The 20,998-nt window shown below is 39.9% G+C and overlaps 1 protein-coding gene across 1 annotated transcript; it reads left to right on the top strand.

The window, feature by feature from the left end:
* Positions 1–357: 357 nt before the first annotated feature.
* LOC117291733 (armadillo repeat-containing protein 4-like) lies at positions 358–15,694 on the top strand. The gene is made up of 17 exons (XM_033773601.1): positions 358–479; positions 1,317–1,564; positions 2,108–2,280; positions 3,143–3,350; positions 3,911–4,154; positions 5,181–5,435; positions 5,669–5,799; positions 6,327–6,483; positions 7,378–7,524; positions 8,177–8,386; positions 8,689–8,925; positions 9,419–9,745; positions 10,825–11,009; positions 11,795–11,909; positions 12,821–13,009; positions 13,649–13,870; positions 14,452–15,694. The coding sequence occupies exons 2-17, from the start codon at positions 1,338–1,340 to the stop codon at positions 14,563–14,565; spliced, it is 3,141 nt and encodes a 1,046-aa protein (XP_033629492.1). The 5' UTR covers positions 358–479; positions 1,317–1,337; the 3' UTR covers positions 14,566–15,694.
* Positions 15,695–20,998: the final 5,304 nt, after the last annotated feature.

The following is a 20,998-nucleotide window of genomic DNA, read 5'->3' as shown; positions in this document are numbered from 1 at the left end:
CATTGTTATATACACTGCAGCATGTAAAAAGAAAACAAAACCCTCATTCAACCCTCAGTTGTGAATAAGTTACATTCTGAATTATCTTTTCCTCCGGTTTTAAATTTAAATTTCGGCTTGCAGAGATTCTTCCCAGAGTATGAAAGTGTTTAACAATCTAATGCGGTTTGGAACTTTGGTCCAATTAAATAATATTTTAACTGTTTTGTCACATTTCACCAAAAGAGGGCGCTATACTTAAAAAATAGTGGCGGCTGAAAATTCGCTGGTGCGCACAGCAAATAATCCGAAACTGCTTGTAAATTGAGGTTTGAAAAGAACAGAAAGGGAACCAGTGCAATACATAGCAACAGGGTCATCAGGCTCAGATGGATGGTTGTCGTCGTGTTTACATTTTGAGAAAGTTGGAATTCTGTCTTCGTTAGAACTGAAATTTTTATAGTAATCAAAGCTGTGTATGCCACATTTTGCTGTTTAAGGTAAGTGGAATGCTGTTAAGCAGTCAAATTATTGTTAGGCGTGTAGGTTTAAAAGTTGAATGTTCACGGAGAAAACCGTCTTTAGACCTCTACTTTGGTCGTGGGTTTTGTAGAAAAACACGTAACTCACAAAGTCTCATCTCAAGAAGTCTAAAAATTTAAGAATCTAGTACTAGTAGAAAACTTGGGTCGGTGTAAAAAAAGCGAATTTGACCGATCACAACAATGACTAAAACTAAGTGATTATATAGCTGCAAAGAATGAGATAAACATTTACAAACATCATGATTCTGATCATGAAAAGAAACAAGGTTTTCCAGAATTCACTAACATGACTAAGTTAATTTTAAAAATTTAATCAGGACTGGTTTAATTAATTTTAAGAAGCTAAGCCTAAGAGTAAAGACAATTTCATTTGACAAGTTGCTCCAATGATCAACAAGTTTGACAACCGAGCAAAACATTAAAGCGTCTTAATATGCACGCGCCTCAATGTTTGTTGTAGTCTACTTTTGTAAATGTTAAGTTAACCCCACTTTACTTTCTGTCAAGTTTGATTTGTAAATTTATGTAAATTTGGGATGCGGGTTCCAGAACGACTTGTCGGTAGTTTGTATTTTGTTTTGCCTGCAGTTGTTTATAATAATGGGTAGTACAAAATCCAAGTCATATTTTCCTCTTCCCATAGTAGTCCAACGCACATTGGTCAGCATTCTCTGCAATTTAGTGTGAATTATTTCCGTCTTGTACTGTAGTTGTACACTGATTTAGCGCTAGCCATCATCTTACAAGCCACATTGTCTCATATTTTTTTCTGTTCTTTTAAAATATTTCTAGAGAGTCCAGCCCTTCAGCAGGATGGGCCAAACTATTGCAAGAGCTGCCCAGTGGACATCAGTCAGCGAAGGAGGGGAGGGCAAACTTGAATTCAATCATGCCAATGAAGTCCTTCTCAATAGCTTCATCAAATTCGTGGAGGCTTTCCCGTCAAAGCACCCACAGGAAGCTGCTATCGTCTTCAAGACGCCTTTAGTCTGGAAGACATCACTTGACACATCAGGGTTTAGTGGGGACTACGAACGCAGGTACTTGATAGTTAATTTTGTCTTTCTTTAGAGATGTTTTTCAACTCCTAAAAAAACCCAAAACGAAACAAGTGTTCTTTGTTGAGGTCAACTCCATTTTATAGTCAAAGGTAAAACAATCATACAAAAAGACCTAGTAGGCACAGGTGCTGGTCTGCAGTTTTGCTGGTTTCCTAGTTCTGATTTGTCTGTACTTAGCAAGTGTTGCGCTTTTGAAAAACAGCTTTATGAAATTGGTTCCTCTGAGTTAAGAGCTAGCACTTTTTCCTGATTCATGGCTCTGTAAAAAGTGCAAAGAAATACTCAATCTGGAATTGTGATGGCTTTTGTTCGTTCTATTGTGTGTATTCAGACATATTTAAAGCATGATGTAACTCTGACTTGAAAATAAGCCAGAAATACAGAGTTTTGTATGAATGGCCCTAAAAGGTTGCTCTAGTAACAAAGTTGGCATTGTATTGTTGATTCCTCTTACGATTTGCTTTATGATCCCAAGCATTTCAGATAACCCATTTAAACTTCATGTCTGAAATTAATCTTTAGTGATGATGGTTTGCGCTCCAAGGCAAAAGACAGCAACGACCAGCCCCTCCTTTTCATTGAGAAGCTGGGAGAGTTAAACCAGAAGGTGCATGTATATTCCCTCGTGGAGCTCAACAATGTACTGAAAGCAGCTGGAGACAAGAAGGTGCAGGAAGCTAGAGCTATCCTTGAAGGTATTTCATCCTATCAATTCAGTAACATTTACTTCAATGCTGGAATTTATTGGATTCAAATCAACCACGATGACCCAGGGCAGTCACCTAGGTGTGGGTGCCCCAAACTTCTGCTGTGGTTTTTAGATGTCTGTATAAGCGGGATACTTAGTTGTTTGTAAGGGCAAGGAATTTTATCCTTAGCAAAGGTTACCTCTAAAAAGAGAACAGTAGTGCAATGTCTTTACATACTGCTCTGGGGGCTGAAACCGGGTTACGCCCTTAATTCACAGTCCGTAAGGATGTACAAACTAGGCAAGGGTATCATCCACTAGGAACCTGGCTGGAATGCTCTACCTTCTTAACTTTTTACGGAGCAGTCATGGTTAAGTCCATTGCTCAAGGGCACAAGTGACATCACCGGGAATCAAACCAACACTCTGCTGCTGACAACACCAACGATGGCATCTGGTGAACTAGATTGCTAAGCCATGACACGCCACAACATGTCAAGGGGTATCATAGCTATGACTAAGAGCATGGAAGCAATTGCCTCCAGTGCCTCCGACAAGTATTAGGCTTGTGTCTGTAAATCCACTGAACTGCCTTAATGTGTTTTAATTAGGTGAGGATTTACTCCTACGGTGTGAACCTCATGTTATAAGATAAGAACCTCAAAGTATCATCACATAATAAAAATAATAATTGTGGCTTCTTATATAGCGCACATGTCCGTCACCCAGTGACGCCCCTGGCGCTGTAACATACAGCATTTCCTGCCAGATGTTGGACTACGTTTGAATAAGCTTTACTTTTTGGTGTGAATTCCCTCATTCTATTAAAAACAGACGAGTAATCAATGACTTGATTTTGATTTTGACAGCAAACAGAGACCCTGTCGCAAAGATTCTTGGTGATGGCTATGCCACTGTTGAGGGCGAGGATAACTCCACGCTGCGTCTCCTAGAGCAGACCAGTAAAGATGCGGGAGACAGCTCGGCAGAGGAGAGTCAGATCAAACTCCGCCTCCTTCTACTCACTCAGCAGTTTGATATGGAACTCATGAGAAACAGCATCAAGGAACTCTCACAGTAAGAACTCATTCAAATAACTCCGCACATTAAGACAAAGTACTGGCCTCAAATTAACCCACGGCACCCACAGCAATTGCCTTGGTGCCTAGTCTTTTGCTGTGGTGCCCTTTGCAAAGTTCCAATACAAATTTACATTTTCCCCACAACTGTGCCTCGAACCTGAGCAAAATTGCTGTGACCCTTGAAATTGAAGAGTGAAGTCGAGGCCCGGAGGTGGAAAGATTGGTACTTCTAGTCATTCTGGTGCACTATATTCTACTGCTGTAGGTCAGGTCACCATTTTGTTAAACTTGGGAAAAGCATAAAAAGAATGTTTACACTTGAGATTGTTTTCCAAGGTTTGTTGGTGTGGCTTGCAGATCGCAGTAGGTAGAGAACTCTGAATAGTGTGTTTTTACTTCGGCTGCTGCTTCCTTGACCACAGCCTTTGATTTGAGCTCCTCCCGTTTCTGGTTTTTCATTTTTGGCAGTGTAGAAGATAGGCATTCATATAAAAAATGTATTGTTCTTTTTTATCAATGTTGCATCATACTTTTGAAATTGTTTCTACCCAACAGAGAGATCCGTTTGACCCCCCAGCTAGTGAATAATGAGATTCATCTCCTGCAGTCCTTTGCCGGCTCAGACAGTAGCTGTGCCCTGGAGAGCATCAAGCATGTCTCGGATTATGAGTTTGACAATGGGTGCCGTGCCCCGCCCTGGCGGCAGGTCAATGGAGACATCTGTTATCTCATCATAAAGCCACTAGATGGAGAGGAGATGTCCGTGACTGCTAACACCAGTGGCTGCTACTGCAATAAGGTATGTGGATCGTGAGATTGGGTTTTGAAAGTTAAGGAGATGGGATTGTGCCTTTGATTTAGATTTGAGTTTTATTTCATTACACATCCACAGTTAACATCAATAACGGGATGAATATGTAACAAGAAGAAATGTTCAGTTTTAGATGTGGGAGGTAAACCCAAATGGGGCAAGCCCACACAATCAGGTAGGGACTGAAAACCTTATCCACATGCAAGGCTATGGTCCGAGGTGAGATTTGAACCGGGGTCCACAGAGGTGAAAGACAGGGATAGAAACCACTGAGCTGAGCCAACCTGATCCCCCTGAGCAAACCTGATCAAGTGAGGATTGCGGTGGCACTATGTACATAAATCTCTTTTATGAGTAGTGTTTGAGAGACTTACTGGTGGTTTGACAACTTTGATCAGTGTGCTTTGAACAACTTCAGGAGGATGCTGGACTCAGTTTCTGCATGCTGTTTAAGTACTGCCGAGGAGATATTAACATCAAAGTTTAATATAGCGCACGTATCTACCAAACAAGGTACTCAAGGCGCTGAGTATATACAAACTTTCAGAAAGATAGGTTACTACAGTGATGAATTCTGAGACCCAATTATTTAGCACCTTATGAAGGTTTACAAGGTGCTATGGTGCATATAGCAGCCACAGCCAGGAACATCGGGGCGAACCCCTTCTCTTGTCGATAAGTGTACTGGGTTCTTTTACATGCGTTACACAACACATGGGACCAACGGATTTATGTCCCATCCAAAGGACGAAGCAATGTCTTGCTTAAGTGTCACGGCTGGGGATTCAAACCCTTACTCTGCTGATCAGAAACACCAGAGTTTGAATTTGGTGCTCTTAACTGCTCGGCCACGACACTTCCATTAAATAGCAGGCGGGCGAAGCTTAATGTCGCACAAAGTTGGGAACTAAAAGAGGATCAGCTGGGCTAAGCTCTTTGATGTGTCTAGCGTTTGACTATTTGTTTTGAAAATGACCAATACTGAACAATCTTGTACCTGTCTTTCCACCCAAGGGAGTCACAAGCAATGCGGACGAGTCCAACTATGACCGGGACGGCAACACATATAAAGATCTGGTCAGTCTCCTATCAGCGAGGAGCAAGAAATTCCAAGACATGATAAACAGCAAAGAGTTTGCTCTCCATGAGGAAAAGAAGACGGAGCAGCTCAACGCCTACGAAGAGAACGGCGATGATGACGAACTGGACAGACCGGCCGAGAAGGAGAAAGGCAAGGAGGAGAAAGAAGAGAAGGCATCCAAAGAGAAGGTCAGAGGTCAAACACTATGAATGTTTGACAGTACAATATTCTCATGAATTTTGGTAAATACATTCGCCAATGCAGTAAGACAGCCCTTTGACTCAATAAAAATAATGTTCCTACTTTTTTCCGAGGACCAAATAGCAAACCTGCAAAAAAAACGCCATAGAAATATGGCAAACTTTAAAACAATTACAGAATTAAGTCAAAATGCAGATGTGAATTTGTTCCACTGTTACAGAGCAAGAAGATTAAGAAGAAAGCCTCCCCTGCTAAGAAGATGCAGCCCACACTGAACTGGAAGAATGAAGAGAATAAAGCAAAGGCAGAGAAAGCTGACAAACCAGAGAAGAAAGTGTCCAGACAGGCTAGGTGAGAGTAACAAGAAATAAACAAAATCTACATGTTCAGACCCATTCATTGGTGAGAATAGACCGATCCACTAAGCTCCGCCCCATTACATATTGACCAATCACAACGCAACGAAGGTCTGACAAATAAGGTCCGACATGCGTGCGCGTATCTTGGCGCGCGCGCGGAGTTGAGCAGAAAGGCATTGGAGAGCCCCACGTGTTCTTGCCCACACGTGCATCGTGGGCGGAGCCTACTGGATCGGTCTATTAGGCCCATGTAACACGAGGCAATTTTCAGGCAACAAGTTCCAGGCAATCTCCAAGAATAGAATCCTTTCACTTTTGAATGTTCAGACATTTGTCTTGTGTACCGTAAGACACTGTTCGAAAAATGACTCATGTGCTACCAAAGTACTCCGGTATCATGAACTGCAGTTGGTAGCCTCCAAGTTGCCTCATGTGACAAAGCCCTTATAATGACACCAAACCTAAAAACCTAAAACTTTAACATTGTGTACCAACATCTGTGTAAATAATTGTTTGCAGTGACCGTAAGACCAAGACGCCAGCCCTGGAGGAGGAGTACTCCGAGAGTTCATCTGAGAGTGAGGAAGAGGAGGAGTCAACAGATCGACGTCAGGAGCAGAACTCGGACCTGCCTTCTGAGTACTGGCAGATACAGAAGCTGGTCAAGTACCTCAAGGTACATGTAGTGTTTATAAGTAGGATTTGAATAGTGGGAGTATATTTAGGTGAGGTTTGCGCGGTAGCACCATGTGCGAATCTCTTTTGAAAAGTGTTAGTTCTGAAAATAACTGGTGGTTGGAAACTCAATGTTTCGATCAGTATGCTCTGCTTGTCTTCAGAATAATGCCTTGGAGATTAAGTGAGCTGTAGTGCTTGGCTCGATGGTGCGCGAAGGCAGGAACAAGATAAGCTTGGCTGAGCTTGGTGGAGCTAGAGCTGGGACTATCAGGCCGTGACCGAATTGGTGGCTGCGGCTAGGACCATTGCCAGGGGTGTTGCTAAGGACGTCCTGTACTTCAATGCATGACGACGCGGCGATCCAACCGTAGCCGTAGCCACCAATTCGGATACGGCCTCACTAAACCTAAACCGAAACTCACTGGGAGTGGGTAGAGAACGTGTGCTCACTGAATTGAATCAGTCGGTGACAAGCACAGGGAAGGAGAAGGAACCTAGAGGAGACTGAGGGTATAGATGACCCAAGTCTAAGGGGTAGGGGTTAGAGTGGGTAGGGCATGTGTGCTTACTGAACTGAATCAGTTGGTGACATCAATCACAGGGACGGAGAAGGAACCAAAGACACTATTCCATGCATGGCACCCAGCATTATTTTTGTATACAAGTGCCTCTGTGCTGCTTTAGACCTATGTATGTGTGTTGTCATCTATCCTTCGAGAAAGACTCTGCTTGGGTCGAATCGTCAGGCCAATCACTTTTGTTTCCATATACCTTTTTGGCTGGTGAGCAGTTTGCAAGAGCTTATTTTGTTTTCTCAAAAGATGAACCCATAACATTTTACCAAAGAAGTGCATGCTTAATTTTTTTTGTATTTTTGATTCACTCCGTACAGGGTGGGAACCAGACGGCTACAGTGATTGCCCTATGTGCAATGAGAGATTTTAACCTAGCTCAGGAGACATGTCAGCTAGCTATCAGAGATGTAGGTGGATTAGAGGTCCTCATTAACTTGCTAGAGACTAAAGCCATCAAGTGCAAGGTAAGGAATTAGAACAACTCTTGGTTTTGCAAACATTTTCCTTCCATAGTTGTCTTTAGTTGACTGCACTCATACCCCCTCTTCGTTACCATACATATGTACGTGAATAGTAGACTGCACTCGAATGCCCCTCTTCATTACCATATATGTGACTTTAGTCGACTGCGATCAAGTATTATTGTGTAGTTCTGGTAATGAAACCAAGGATGCCTCATGCCGCACAACGGGCAACTGAAAACACTCACAATTAAAACTCAGCACTGCACGGCCAATCGCTCGTAACTAGACAGCTTGACCAAGAAAATCATGTTCTGCTCATAAGTCGCAAGCAAATACTGTTAATAAGACACATAAGGGAAATTTTTTGGACTAATTCTCATCTTTCCTTTTTTTTTTTTTTTAAAGTTTACAGCCTTAAACTAATCAAGCCTGTGGACATAAAAGTACTGAAGTTTGTCATTATATATCATTCTTTTTCCCAACAGGCAGACCCTGTAACAATTCAGTTAGCTCCAATGATGAAGTTTTGGTTGTCATTAAAATGCGAAACTGTTATGTATATATTTTTACAGCTGTTCTTGATGCAGCTTGTTCTTGATTGGTTTAAATAAGAAATGGATTCCTCCTGACTGAATCTGAAATCCTTTTACAGATCGGCTCGCTGAAGATCCTGAAGGAGATTTCTCGAAACACACAGATCCGTCGTGCCATCGCCGATCTTGGCGGTCTGCAGACCATGGTAGACATTCTACAGGCATCAGACAAGGACCTTAAGTGTCTCTCAGCCGAGACCATCGCCAATGTGGCCAAGTTCAGAAGGGCTCGCCGCACAGTCAGACAACACGGTGGAATTAGGAAACTTGTAAGTGATTTTAGTCTTTCAAGAAGAACATAAACTTGTGACTCTTGTACGTTGTGCCCTTGTTCACTCTAGCATTGTCCTGAAGCAAATCAGCCCCGACTGGGTGTTGGCAGGGTGCCTTAATTATTGACCTTAACGATGGAAATAGTGGAAGTAGACTGGTTATTTGTACTTCTACAATTCAGCGGACAAAGAGTGGACAAAGGACATTCAAATAAAAAGCTAAGATTAAAGACTGGCATTCAAGAACCAATACGGTAACAACACAAACTAATTGCCTACTTTCTGTCATCAAAACACAGGTGGCACTTTTAGACTGTGCCCCCATCGGCTCCGTCCCAGTGACTCCCGAGTCTGAGAAGGATGTTGAGGTTGCGCGCTGTGGCGCCCTCGCTCTGTGGAGTTGCAGTAAGAGCACAAAGAACAAGCAGGCAATTCGCAAAGCTGGTGGCATCCCTCTACTCGCCAGGCTGCTGAAATCACGCAATGAGGACATGTTGATACCGGTAGTGGGGACTCTTCAAGAGTGCTCTTCAGAGGTGAGTGAGATGTGGTTTTCTTCCCCTGAGGATAACTTGGTGTCGGATTTTGTTTGTTATTATGCAACACTTGAATCAAAATTTTCCCTACTAGTTCTATCGTTAGATGACCTTTCATTGGGCGTCACTGTTTCTTGTCCACACACAGCATAGCTGGTTCTAACGTTACATGAAATTTCAATGGGCGTCACTGACATTATACAACATTTCAATGGGCTTCACTGTTTCTTGTCCATACACAGCTAAGCTAGTTTTAATGTTATAGACATTTCAATGGGCGTCACTGTTTCTTGTCCACACACAGCATAGCTAGTTCTAACGTTATAAGACATCTCAATGGGCGTCACTGTTTCTTGTCCACACACAGCATAGCTGGTTCTAACATTACATGACATTTCAATGGGCGTCACTGTTTCTTGTCCATACACAGCTAAGCTAGTTCTAACGTTATAAGACATTTCAATGGGCGTCACTGTTTCTTGTCCACACACAGCATAGCTACCGTCTAGCCATCCGGACCGAAGGAATGATTGAAGATCTGGTCAAGAATCTTCACAGTGAGAACCAAGAGCTTCAGATGCACTGCGCCAGCGCCATCTTCAAGTGTGCCGAGGAGAAGGAGACCAGGGACCTGGTGCGTCTCTACGGAGGCCTGGACCCCATGGTGGCTCTACTGAATAACTCAGAGAATAAGGAGCTACTGGCAGCAGCGACAGGCGCTATCTGGAAGTGTGCCATGAGCCCGGAGAATGTCTCTCGATTCCAGGACCTAAAAGCAATAGAGCTCTTGGTGGCGCTTCTTAACGACCAGCCGGAGGAGGTAAATGCTAATGTTTTGAATGGGAGTACTGTCAGTCGTTATTTTGCATTTGCTTGTGGCCTCCGTGGTCTCTCAACTTGGTGGCTGAGTCATCAGAGTATGGGTTCAAATCCCGGTCGTGTCTTTGAGCACGAGGCTTAATTGCCTCTCTTCACCTATGGGTATAAATGGGTATCTGCGAGGGTAGAGGTTGATGTTGTGTCTGAAAAAGCCTTCGGAGCACCACGGTAGCTCAGGGCTGTTTACTCCACAGGGAGCGGAGAAAGATTAAAGGAATATTAATGGCCCAATGACCAGTGTGCTAATGTAAAGCACATTGAGACGTTATTGTGAAATGCGCTATATAAGAACTAGTTATTATTATATAACACCCAAGCAGATCCTTGCCATTTGATTGGAGGATTGTCCGTCACGTGATAGCAAATAAAAGTACCATTGCACGCTGAGTCACTCGCCGTGCTTTTTCGTTCCATCCGAAAAGTACCATTGCACGCTGGCACGCTGCCAGCGTGCAATGGTACTTTTCGGATGGAACGAAAAAGCTGAGTAAAAACATCACTGCGTGCGCGTGTCTTTGGTAACGCAGCAAGTGTTACTGCAAGAAGGCATAGTAAAATTACTAGCATTCGGCTTCTACAGTTGAAATTGTTTGTTTTGAAAGTTGTTTCTTTCAATCAAAATGACAAAGTTCTACTTGGATGTTATATAAAACAAATAATGAATGTTTTTCATTCGTGCAATGGTGCGAATATGTTCATTCGTTGAAAGCTGGAATGTTCCATTTAACTCGGCTCCGCCTCGTTGAATAGAACATTCCATCTTTCAACTCATGAACATATTCGCACCATTGCACTCATAAACATTCATTATGTGTATACTATTTACGAGAAAACAGTACAATAAGCAAACAAATAAAATCACTCATAATGGGAAAGACAGTTGGTCCATTTGACAGGAAAGTTTTTAAAGAAAACTTCAAGTGACTTTCAAGTGGCTTTCTCAAACCCATTTTCAGTGTATAACTTTTTTTGTTGATGATGAAAGCAAGATTGACAAATTCATGCTGTTCTTCTTGTCAGGTTCTTGTTAACGTCGTTGGAGCTTTGGGTGAGTGTGCTGCACAGGAACCATCCAACCGAGCATCTATCCGTAAAGCTGGAGGCATTCCGCCACTGGTTAATCTACTGACGGGTACCAACCAGGCTCTACTAGTCAACGTCACAAAGTCCGTTGGAGCTTGCGCCACCGAAGCTGATAATATGGGGTGGGTTTATCTCAGAACCAATTGTTCTTGTATGACTTGTGTATGACTTGTGTAACATAAGAACCTTGACGTTTCTGGTACTAAAAGATTTTATTCTTAATGGTAATCATTACTTGTGCATTGAAATGATTCCATGAAGAACCTTCTAATACCAACAAATTCTGGAAGGGGCTTTAATAAAACATAAAGCAAAATTAGTTGGAGTACATGTAGTAATAATAATAAACGTGTACATTTATCAAATGTCTGTGCAAACGTCTGTCATAAATTACGAGTGGAAATCAAGTCAAGTGGAAATGTTAAGAACGAGACAAGGCAACCTGTACCTTGAAAGGGATACAAGGTGAAGTGGCTCATACTGCTGCCAGACTATGCCAGAAAACACAAGGGCGAACCCCTTCTCTTAATGATAAGTGTTTTGAGCTCTTTAACATCCATTACACAACAAACTGGACCTACAGTTGATGTCCTGTCCGAAAGACGAAAACAAATAATGATTAAAGTGTCTCGTCTAAGGGCACTAGTGCCAAGTACAGGACTAGGCCGCTAGACACTTAACTTTGTCTTAAAATTTTATATCAGTGTTTTATCACAACATATCGTTGTTTCATCACAACATATTCCTCCTCAATGAGATATATTAAGCTTTCGAGAAAGACTCTGCTAGGAAAGAAATGTCAGGCCATTGACTATTTTTTGCATATATTTAGATCACCAACATGGTGAACTGCAAAGAAATGTGAATAAATGTTTGATAACGGGATGTGGTTTTGATTGTTTTCTAGAATCATTGACCGACTGGATGGTGTGAGACTTCTCTGGTCTCTACTGAAGAACCAGAACCAACGAGTCCAAGCCAGCGCTGCGTGGGCCATCTGTCCATGCATTGAAAATGCAAAGGTAAATAATAAAAACTAAAAAAAGACACTTGCGTCTAATGCAAAAGCCTCTAAGTGCATTAGGAGAACAATAAAATATACAATAAATGAAAGATTGATTACAAGTAAGCATATATTACATATAAGCAGCTTCAAACAAATACGATTCAAACAGAGACTTAAAGCCATTGGACCCTTTCGGTAAACAGTGTTGTCCAAGGCCCACACTTTGTGTACCACAACTTCTATATCAAATAACAAACCTGTGAAAATTTAGGCTCAATCGGTCATCGGAGTCGGGAGAAAACAACGGAAAAACCCACCCTTGTTTCCGCGCGTTTCGCCGTGTCATGACATGTGTTTAAAATAAATCCGTAATTCTCGTTAACGAGAATTTATATTGTTTTGCTGTTTTCTCAAAAAGTAAAGCATTTCATGGAATAATATTTCAAGAGAAGTCTTTCACCATTGCCTTCTGTAAACCCTGTAAGATATTTGTAAATCTGTGAACTTTTATTTTTTTTTCTGAACCGAAAGGGTCCAATGGCTTTAAAACAGTGTAAAGACTGAGCCTGGCAAACATGCACAGGAAGACTATTCCAAAGAAATAGAGCATTGAAGCAAATGATCTTCGATTATAATAAAACATAGATTGTATTTGTTGCACAGCGTATGAATCAGCACACACAAATCCTTTCTCAGACAGTGAAACCAGGTGATACTAATTCCACCAGATTCAATAAATCACCACTTCACTTTCAGGCTGTCTTAGTAATACGAGTCAAAGCATGAATTATGTAAACAAAAACCTGTTTTTTTTACAGCCCCCCCAAAAAACTTATTTTCTTCACATTTATAAAGACTGACTTTTGGAAAAAGGTTTTCAGACAACAATATGAAATTGTTTTCTTTGTGTTTTTGTTTTCTTCTTAGGATGCAGGTGAGATGGTGCGATCATTCGTGGGTGGTCTTGAGCTGATTGTCAGTCTCCTCAAGTCTGACGATCGAGAGGTTCTCGCCAGCGTCTGTGCCGCCATCGCTAACATAGCTAAGGATGAAGAGAATCTTGCAGTCATTACTGACCATGGTGTGGTCCCAATGCTAGCCAAGCTAGCCACTACCGTGAGTCACTTTGTTTTTACCTGATTAAGTTTCATTCAACACAGCCTGACATACAAGGCAAATTTTCCGGCAAACAAATAAAGGAAACCATTTAGGAGGAACAACATTCCAACTTTCACAATTCTCTTCTTGAAGAAGCTTGAACAAATGTTTCTTGTGCTCATAAACAAAATTTTACAATTGAACAGAAAATAATGAACAAAACTTCGACGAGCAATTGAGCAATATGAAAAGGTGCAAGTTCAAACACCAGCGAGTATCTTTATTGATGCAATACATGGGTGCATAATGTCACTTTTCACAGACACAGCACTGCCATATCATTTATGTGGTTAATCAATTGCCATTTTCAGACTGTTGATATTTGGGCAAAGTTTATGCTGTCACTGTGTGTTTCTGTATGTAAAGAAATTGACACTTCTGTTGTTGACCTAGTTTAGGAGACGATTTGCAGGCCTTGAAGCAGCCAACAGCACCGCAAGGGTGCCCTTTGCTTTTGCTGCGGTGCCTTATGCAAGATTCCAACACAAATGTACATTTTGTTGCTGAGATACCTTCAGTGTTGAAGGAGATCCCTACAGATGCATGATGCAAACCATTCACTAAATCCAATCTTTGGCTCATTTGTTCTTCCAACAGACTGATGATAAGCTGAGGAGGCACCTTGCCGATGCCATTGCCCGTTGCTGCATGTGGGGTAACAATCGCGTAGCATTCGGTCAGAACGGTGCTGTGGCCCCGCTGGTTAGGTATCTCAAGTCACCGGACATCAACGTACACCGTGCTACAGCAGAAGCATTGTTCCAGCTCTCTAGAGATCCTAATAATTGCATCACGATGCACGAGAGCGAGGTAGTCAAGGTAAGAAGTTAAATAAAAACACAATACAATTACCTCTACTGAGACAATGTCGTGGCCGAGCGGATAAGAGCACTGAACTCGAGCTCTGATGTTTCTGTTCAGCAGAGTGTGGGTTTGAGTCCCAGTCGTGACACTTGTGTCATTTAGCAAGACACTTGGCCATTATTGACGCATCCTTCAGATGGGACGTAAAGCCGTAGGTCCCGTGTGTTGTGAAATGCACCTAAGAGAACCCAATGCACTTATCAAAAACAGAAGGGGTTCGCCCCGGTGTTCCTGGTCTGGTTGGCAGCATATTGCTCCACAATACCTTAAATACCAATACATGGTGCTATAAAGGAAAAGGTCTCATACTTCAATACATTGCTTCTCATACCTTGCAGGAAATAATACTGAGCGCTTTGATGCGCCCCGAGGGGTGTGATTAAGCACTATATAACAACTGAGTATTATAACAGACATGACATATTACAAATAATGACCTCCACTGAGACAGAATGGAAAGGTTGTTAATTGCCAAGTAATGAACCGTGGAAAATAAAGTTTGAACTTTATGTGTTTTTCTTTCTCTCCATTCCCAGCCTTTGATTGACATGGTTGGCTCTGATGACCCCGCCCTGCAAGAGGCTGCCGCTGGCTGCATTGGAAACATCCGTAGACTCGCACTGGCCAATGAGAAGGCTCGTTATAAATAGATGACCAATGAAACGTTGGTTTATTCCAAGTTCGAAATATAAAATACAAAATCTATAGGCTATGCTTTTATCTTAATGTTATTGATGCATTGAAACATAGAATACCGAGTGATTTTCTTCAAAAAGATTTGTTTTCACCTACGTTTCTGCAATGAGTTACTCAAACATTAAATAATGTACATAAGTTCCATGGTGTGTGTGAAAATATGTCACATAACAGTTACCCGGTTCTTCTAGGGGGAAGTAAAACTGTCAAGCATCACTCTGAATCACTTACGGATCGCTTATCGCTCATAAAACCATTCCAAATAACCTCACTTATAAGATTGGATGCTCTATCATAAAGATCATGAGCATATTAGAAGCAAGGCTTACTTATAAGTCAAGGTGGCTATGCAAAACGGATGTAACAGTACTCAAGAAAGTGTTGTGTTCTATTTGTCTTATGAAAGTATGGTAAACAATATGGTTTGGCCTTCTTTATACCGACAGTGCTTCTATGACTTTAGTTCTGAGTCGAGGGCCCTATCACATGGAGCTGCTTTAATAAGCACAATCAAAGTTACGTTTCCATAAAGTGTAAGCAATAATTTCAGGTTGTTTTTTGGCTCAAAGTCCTGTCAGTTAAGGTGTTCCACGAAGAATCTACTTTCCTGTGTTTCTTTCTACCAATGATATGAGTAATAAAGACACACTTTCACTTTGTATCTTCGGTTTCCTACAATTTAGTTTTGTACTTTGTGTCAATATGTAGGTATTTGCTTCCATTTAATACCTTGTATAAATTGTAACGAGTTTGGAGCACTAAAATAACAATTATTCTACTTCCTTTAGTTATAAAAAAATAATTAATATTTGTGTAATATATATAACTTCTTTGGGTATTTGTAAAAGAATGCAGTGTGTAAAATAAATAATGACGATGCCTTTATGTTTCATATTATCAAATTCACTGAATGTTTTTTCTTAATGAATTTAATTGAAGTTCTATTTTTTCAATAATTTTAAATTGAAACAGAAAGATTTTAGTTAAATTATTCCGTCCACAATAAGCAGTGATTCCAATGTGCCTTGATATCATCTACTGTAATAAATTCCGTCTCTTAAATAAATGATTTGACTATTGGTATAACTGTGTCAGCTCTTTTTTTTTGTAGCTATGGATGACGCATACCAGGGCTTACCCTTTGTATTAAGAATAATAATTAAGAGTGAAGAATGCCCCTTGTAGATATAGAATGAAGAACAAACCAGTTATATAGTGAATAATAGAAAAGTTGAAAAGAAAGAATGGCAAAAAAGTCTTTCCCTTTGCTAGTTGTAGAGATAAGAATGGCAAGGCTCGCCCCTTGTAGTAATACAGCAAAGAACGACAAGGCTTGCCCCTTATACATGTAGTTACAAATGGAAAGAACTGAAGGCTTACCCCTGGTAGTAATATAGTGAATAACAACAAGGCATGGTCCTTGTTATTGAAAGTAAGAACACCAAGGCTCGCCCCTTTTAGTAATACAGCGAAGAACGACAAGACATTCCCCTGGTTACCGAGAGAGAACAGCATGGCTTGCCCCTTGTTATAGAGAGAAAGAATGGCAAGGCTTGCCCCTTGTTATTGAAAGTAAGAACACCAAGGCTCACCCCTTGAAGTAATACAGCGAAGAGCGACAAGACATGCCCCTTGTTATGATAGAAAGAACGGCAAGGCTTGCCCCTTGTAGTAATGCAGCGAAGAATGACAATACATGCCCCTTGGTACTGAGAACGGCAAGGCTTGCCACTTGTAGTTGTACAGTGAAGAATGGCATGGCTTGGCCCTTGCAAGGCTGATAATATGATCAACATAGTCAACAAAACTTCCTTCATCATCTAAGAGGGATCAAAGAGCCTTACCCTTGGTTTTCTTTTTAGAAAGAGCCACGTGGCTTGCTCAATACTCGATATATCTTATTGTTTAAGCATACAGGCGAAAACAAGTGTGTTGGGAAAAGGAGAGTGGAAGCATTGATGAGTAGAGTCCTAAAAATTTTTTAAAAAATACAAATTAGTCGTTCATTTATTGAAAGCCATGCAGGGTTTTATTTCACAATAAACCTTAAAATACTGTCATCAGTTCTTTGAACAAAAATAATTATGTTAAATACACAAATAAGTAACGCAACTTATTATTAAGGAAAGGAATGAAATGAAAGAAAGAATCAGGCAAAGAAAAAAAAACGATGGAAGATAGATAAGAAGAAAATAAGTATTTGATCATCTTTGATTCATTGCCAGTTTTTTTACACAAAGTAATATTGGTGTTTAACCAATATTGTAGATTACATGTACCAGTTCTATCTTAGATTGAATGCATCATAGACACTTTCATTAGTAAACTGAATCTGTATGTTTCGTTAAGCAAATACGCCTAAACATGAACCATGTATAATGGGGTTGTCCTTAGCCTTTTGTCAAGGCTTTGTCAGTCATCAAAAACGACTTGAAGGGAGACCATGCACTGTGTTGTATTTTTCATGAACTCAACCCTTTCTTAACAAATTGACAAAACCAGGGAGAGTCCGCAATTTGATTGGTTAATCGTTCAGCACTTTGCATACAAGTTATGAATAATGCATGTTTCTAACTCTATGAATAATTCATACTAAACACCTGCAAACAATTTGTTTTGAACTGCGCATAAGAAGAAAGTTGTCTGATATTAATGGTCTCTAAATTGCCCTTGAAAAGGCTCAATGTAGATTGGCATTTAGTGGAGTCAGCTAGAAGTCAAGTTGTTTGGTTTTATTCCATACCTTTTGTTGTGTACCACTGTATCATACAACCTACCAAGATTAGGTCAAGAATAATGGTTTACATAAAGTAATAAACCACAAGGGAAAATGACTGGGTAAATTTGGCTTTGAACAAAGGGAAACTGACTACAGCAGGGATTTGACCCTGCAACCTCCGGATAAATTGTGTTGGTAGTCTCCCTAGTGTGTCCAAAATAGTGTTTTATCTAACATACATTAGCTGAAAGCTGTACAACCTCCCTTTAAAAAGATAAAATTGCTCATCACTTGCTTCTTTAAAAATGTTTGTTTGGGTTAAACGGGGAAACATTTTCAACTGTAATAATTTTCAAAATACTTATACTTCGGAGAAGGAAAACAATTAATTTGAATGATCTCCCTTCAAGAGTTGTCTATCACTCGGAACATGAAAGGGAAGAATTAACGATGCCTTTTAATCATCAACTGGTAAAAGGCAAATCTAAAAGATGCATCTGATGTTTGTTTAATCTCGTTAAGTTTGAGGTTAACAAGCTTAATGACGTTAACTTAATTTTGTGTTTTTATGTGAAATTGCGAAGTATTAATAACAATACTTGAACTTTCTAAATTCTTTTCAATCACAAACTGGTATCCAGCAAATCCAGTTGCATTGAATGTCTAATCTCGTTAAGGCAACGATATTTACAACATGTGGTTAATTTCATTTCGATGAACTTTATTTTTAATTCAGTGTTATTCTTAACATCAACCTGACATTGAAACGCAGCACATTTTAAAACTTATCACACCACGGACGTTTAACTTTTTCAGAATTGACTGAACAGTTATTGTTTGCTTTCCTAAAGCCCCTTTTAAAACAGTAATAGCATTCACTTACCTGTATATGCTGTACAAGCATGTAATTGCAGTTTGTTAAAAAGAAAAGAGGAAAGTGCCCAAGGCACAGCAAGACTGAGTTTTTTAATTTTTATCGGCACAATTGAAAAACAAAAAAGAACGAAATCAGCGGATCAGCTGAAAATTTGCATACATGTGTAAAATTTTAAATTAAACAAATCAATCAAAATATGCAAATTATTTTGTTTTACTTTCATTCACATTTGTCAAACAGCACCAACAAGAACTATTTTAGAAAACAAGTCAATGGTTTCAAACAGTAGTGTTCCCAGTAGATGGGTTCCTTTATGTTTTATGAGCTTCTAATTGGATTTATAACAAGGAAAGTCAGGGAACACTTCAATGGAGCCTGCCCACTGTCATCACATGTGGCAGGTCTGCCATGCTGGCTTGTACATGCACAGTAAGCTCCTCATTTTGTAAAACAGGGTTTTACATCTAAAATTTATAATTGTTTGCTTGTTAAAACCTTGTTACTTTTAGGTGTACAAAATTACGTTCTTAGTTGTTCTGTGCACTTGTAGGACACCCAAGTAATGGCCATACAATGTTGCGTTCCGGAGCACATTATTTTCCCGCACACAACCTTACAGATCAGGGGTCGATTTCACAAAGAGTTAGGACTCGTCTTATCTCGAGTTAGGCCGAGTAACTCGTCCTAACTTAGGATTAATCTTAAGGTCTGCATGCTACAGTGCAGGGTTGGGACTCGTCCTAAGTCCTAACATTAATCTTAAGTTTAGGAAGAGTTTGGTGAAATCGACGGCTGGTTATTGGGGTCCGCTGCAAGTACTCCAGCATGGGATACAATAGTGATGCCACCTTAGAATGGTGTATTTGAAATTTCAAGAGTGGGAATTTCTTTTATGTCAAATCTCTTCACAAAACTTATCTTTTGTCACAAGTTTCCAAGGACTGATTTAGTAGAGTCCATTTGAACACCCTTGAACACCCATCAGGGTGGGTATGTGCGCATTACAAGTCTCGATTTATTATGTTTGGTAGTATTCGGGTCACCCTAACATTGTTACTTTTATAGGCATAAAATGACCTTTGAAGTTAGTTTTAAATAATAAAATATCTTATATACAATTATGATGCGGGAATTTTTTTGTAACAATCTAAAAACATTACTTCGAATATACAACAGATTGGCAAAATATCAGCAAAATGTACTTGGCTAAATTTAAAAACAAAACAAAAACAACTTAAAGACACTGGACACTATTGGTAATTGTCAAATACTAGTCTTCACAGTTGGTGTATCTCAACATGTGCATAAAATAACAAACCTGTGAAAATTTCAGCTCAATTGGTCGTCGGAGTTGCGATATAAGAAGAAAAAAATCACTCTTGTGACACAAAGTTGTGTGCTTTCAGATGCTTGATTTCGAGACCTCAAATTCTAAATCTGAGGTCTCGAAATCAAATTTGTGGAAAATTACTTCTTTCTCGAAAACTGCGTCACTTCAGAGGAAGCCGTTTCGCACAATGTTTTATACTATCAACCTCTCCCCATTACTCGTTACCAAGTGAGGTCTTATGCTGATAATTATTTTGAGTGATTACCAATAGTGTCCACTGCCTTTATAATAAAATAAAAAAGCTATATAAAAAAAAAAAACTTTTGATTAAAATTAAACTTGTTCAAGTCCATCTATCATTTCAGAAACAAATACTGTAAATGTTTTTTTTGCATTTTTGTTAAATGAGATTCAGGTTGACAAACCCCAGACAAACAAATAACACTACATTGAAGCATTTAACAGGTAGATAATGTCGCCACTCACCCTTGGCTGGTATTTTGGCTGGTAACCCATTTCTGTTTAGCAAAATATTTTCTCTTTTAACTTAATGCATATATTTTTGTGCGGTAGAACTGCTTTAGTAGAAAATATTGCAGAATTTAGGAAAAAAATAAGCAGGAACAGGCAACGATACATAGTACTTTGACTAATTTTCCATAAACAAAATTGTTTTGAGCTCTATTTCTCTGCCTGTATTCCTCCATGAAATTTTAACCTTAGCATCATTAACTGTGCAAAATGCAAACCAATCCAACACTGATGATTGGAAGCCAAGCCATAGCCATAGACCAAGCCACTTGACCTACTTTCAATCAACTGCTCAAACAGAACAAAATATTAGGGACTTTGAAAATAGAACTATGCTGCTTTGCAGAAAAAGCCATTACTGGTCTGACTGCCAAAGGATATTTGTGTAACTGGTCCCCTCCTGATTTGGGTAAACAAATCACTTTGCAAAGCACGGTTTCTCGTCAGAGGCTCAATGATATTGGGTCTGAATATTTCAATATCGTTGTTTCTTAAAATTAAAGGCAAAGTATGCCTTTGGGAACCATTCCATTGTTTAATGTAAGAGTTTTCATAAACAGTATTTTTATTTGTAAAAATTTCAGGTAAAAATGTGTTGGCATTAAGTTTTTGCCAAAATTCTGTAGCGTTTATATCCATGAAATTAGTGCACCATCTGAGAAACGTTCTCTTTAGCTACATTCCTTAGGAGAGAATTGTTTTTCAAAATGGTACGCATTATCGGAACTAGCTGCAGAGTTTCCTACCAAGTAAAGCCCGGTTCATACTTCCTGCGAATGCGAATGCGATACGAATGTTGACGTCACAAATTCGCAACAAATAATTTGCAGCAGTTCAACTTTGCTCAACTCACTTGCGAATATTGCTGCGAAAGGAGGGTTGTGACGTCAAATTTACGTCAAATTCGCTTCGCATTCGCATACGCAGGAA

This window comes from Asterias rubens, chromosome 6 (assembly GCF_902459465.1).
Source record: "Asterias rubens chromosome 6, eAstRub1.3, whole genome shotgun sequence".
NCBI lineage: Eukaryota > Metazoa > Echinodermata > Asteroidea > Forcipulatida > Asteriidae > Asterias > Asterias rubens.
Note: the sequence above shows the minus strand (reverse complement) of the source record. Positions and strands in the feature narration are given on the sequence as shown.

Excerpts from the sequence above, each read along its gene's own strand:
- LOC117291733 (XM_033773601.1), top strand. The coding sequence starts at position 1,338 with ATGGGCCAAACTATTGCAAGAGCTGCCCAGTGGACATCAGTCAGCGAA. Across the intron at positions 5,436-5,668 it reads AGAAGGCATCCAAAGAGAAG|AGCAAGAAGATTAAGAAGAA; the intron begins GTCAGAGGTCAA and ends CCACTGTTACAG. Across the intron at positions 6,484-7,377 it reads AGCTGGTCAAGTACCTCAAG|GGTGGGAACCAGACGGCTAC; the intron begins GTACATGTAGTG and ends CACTCCGTACAG.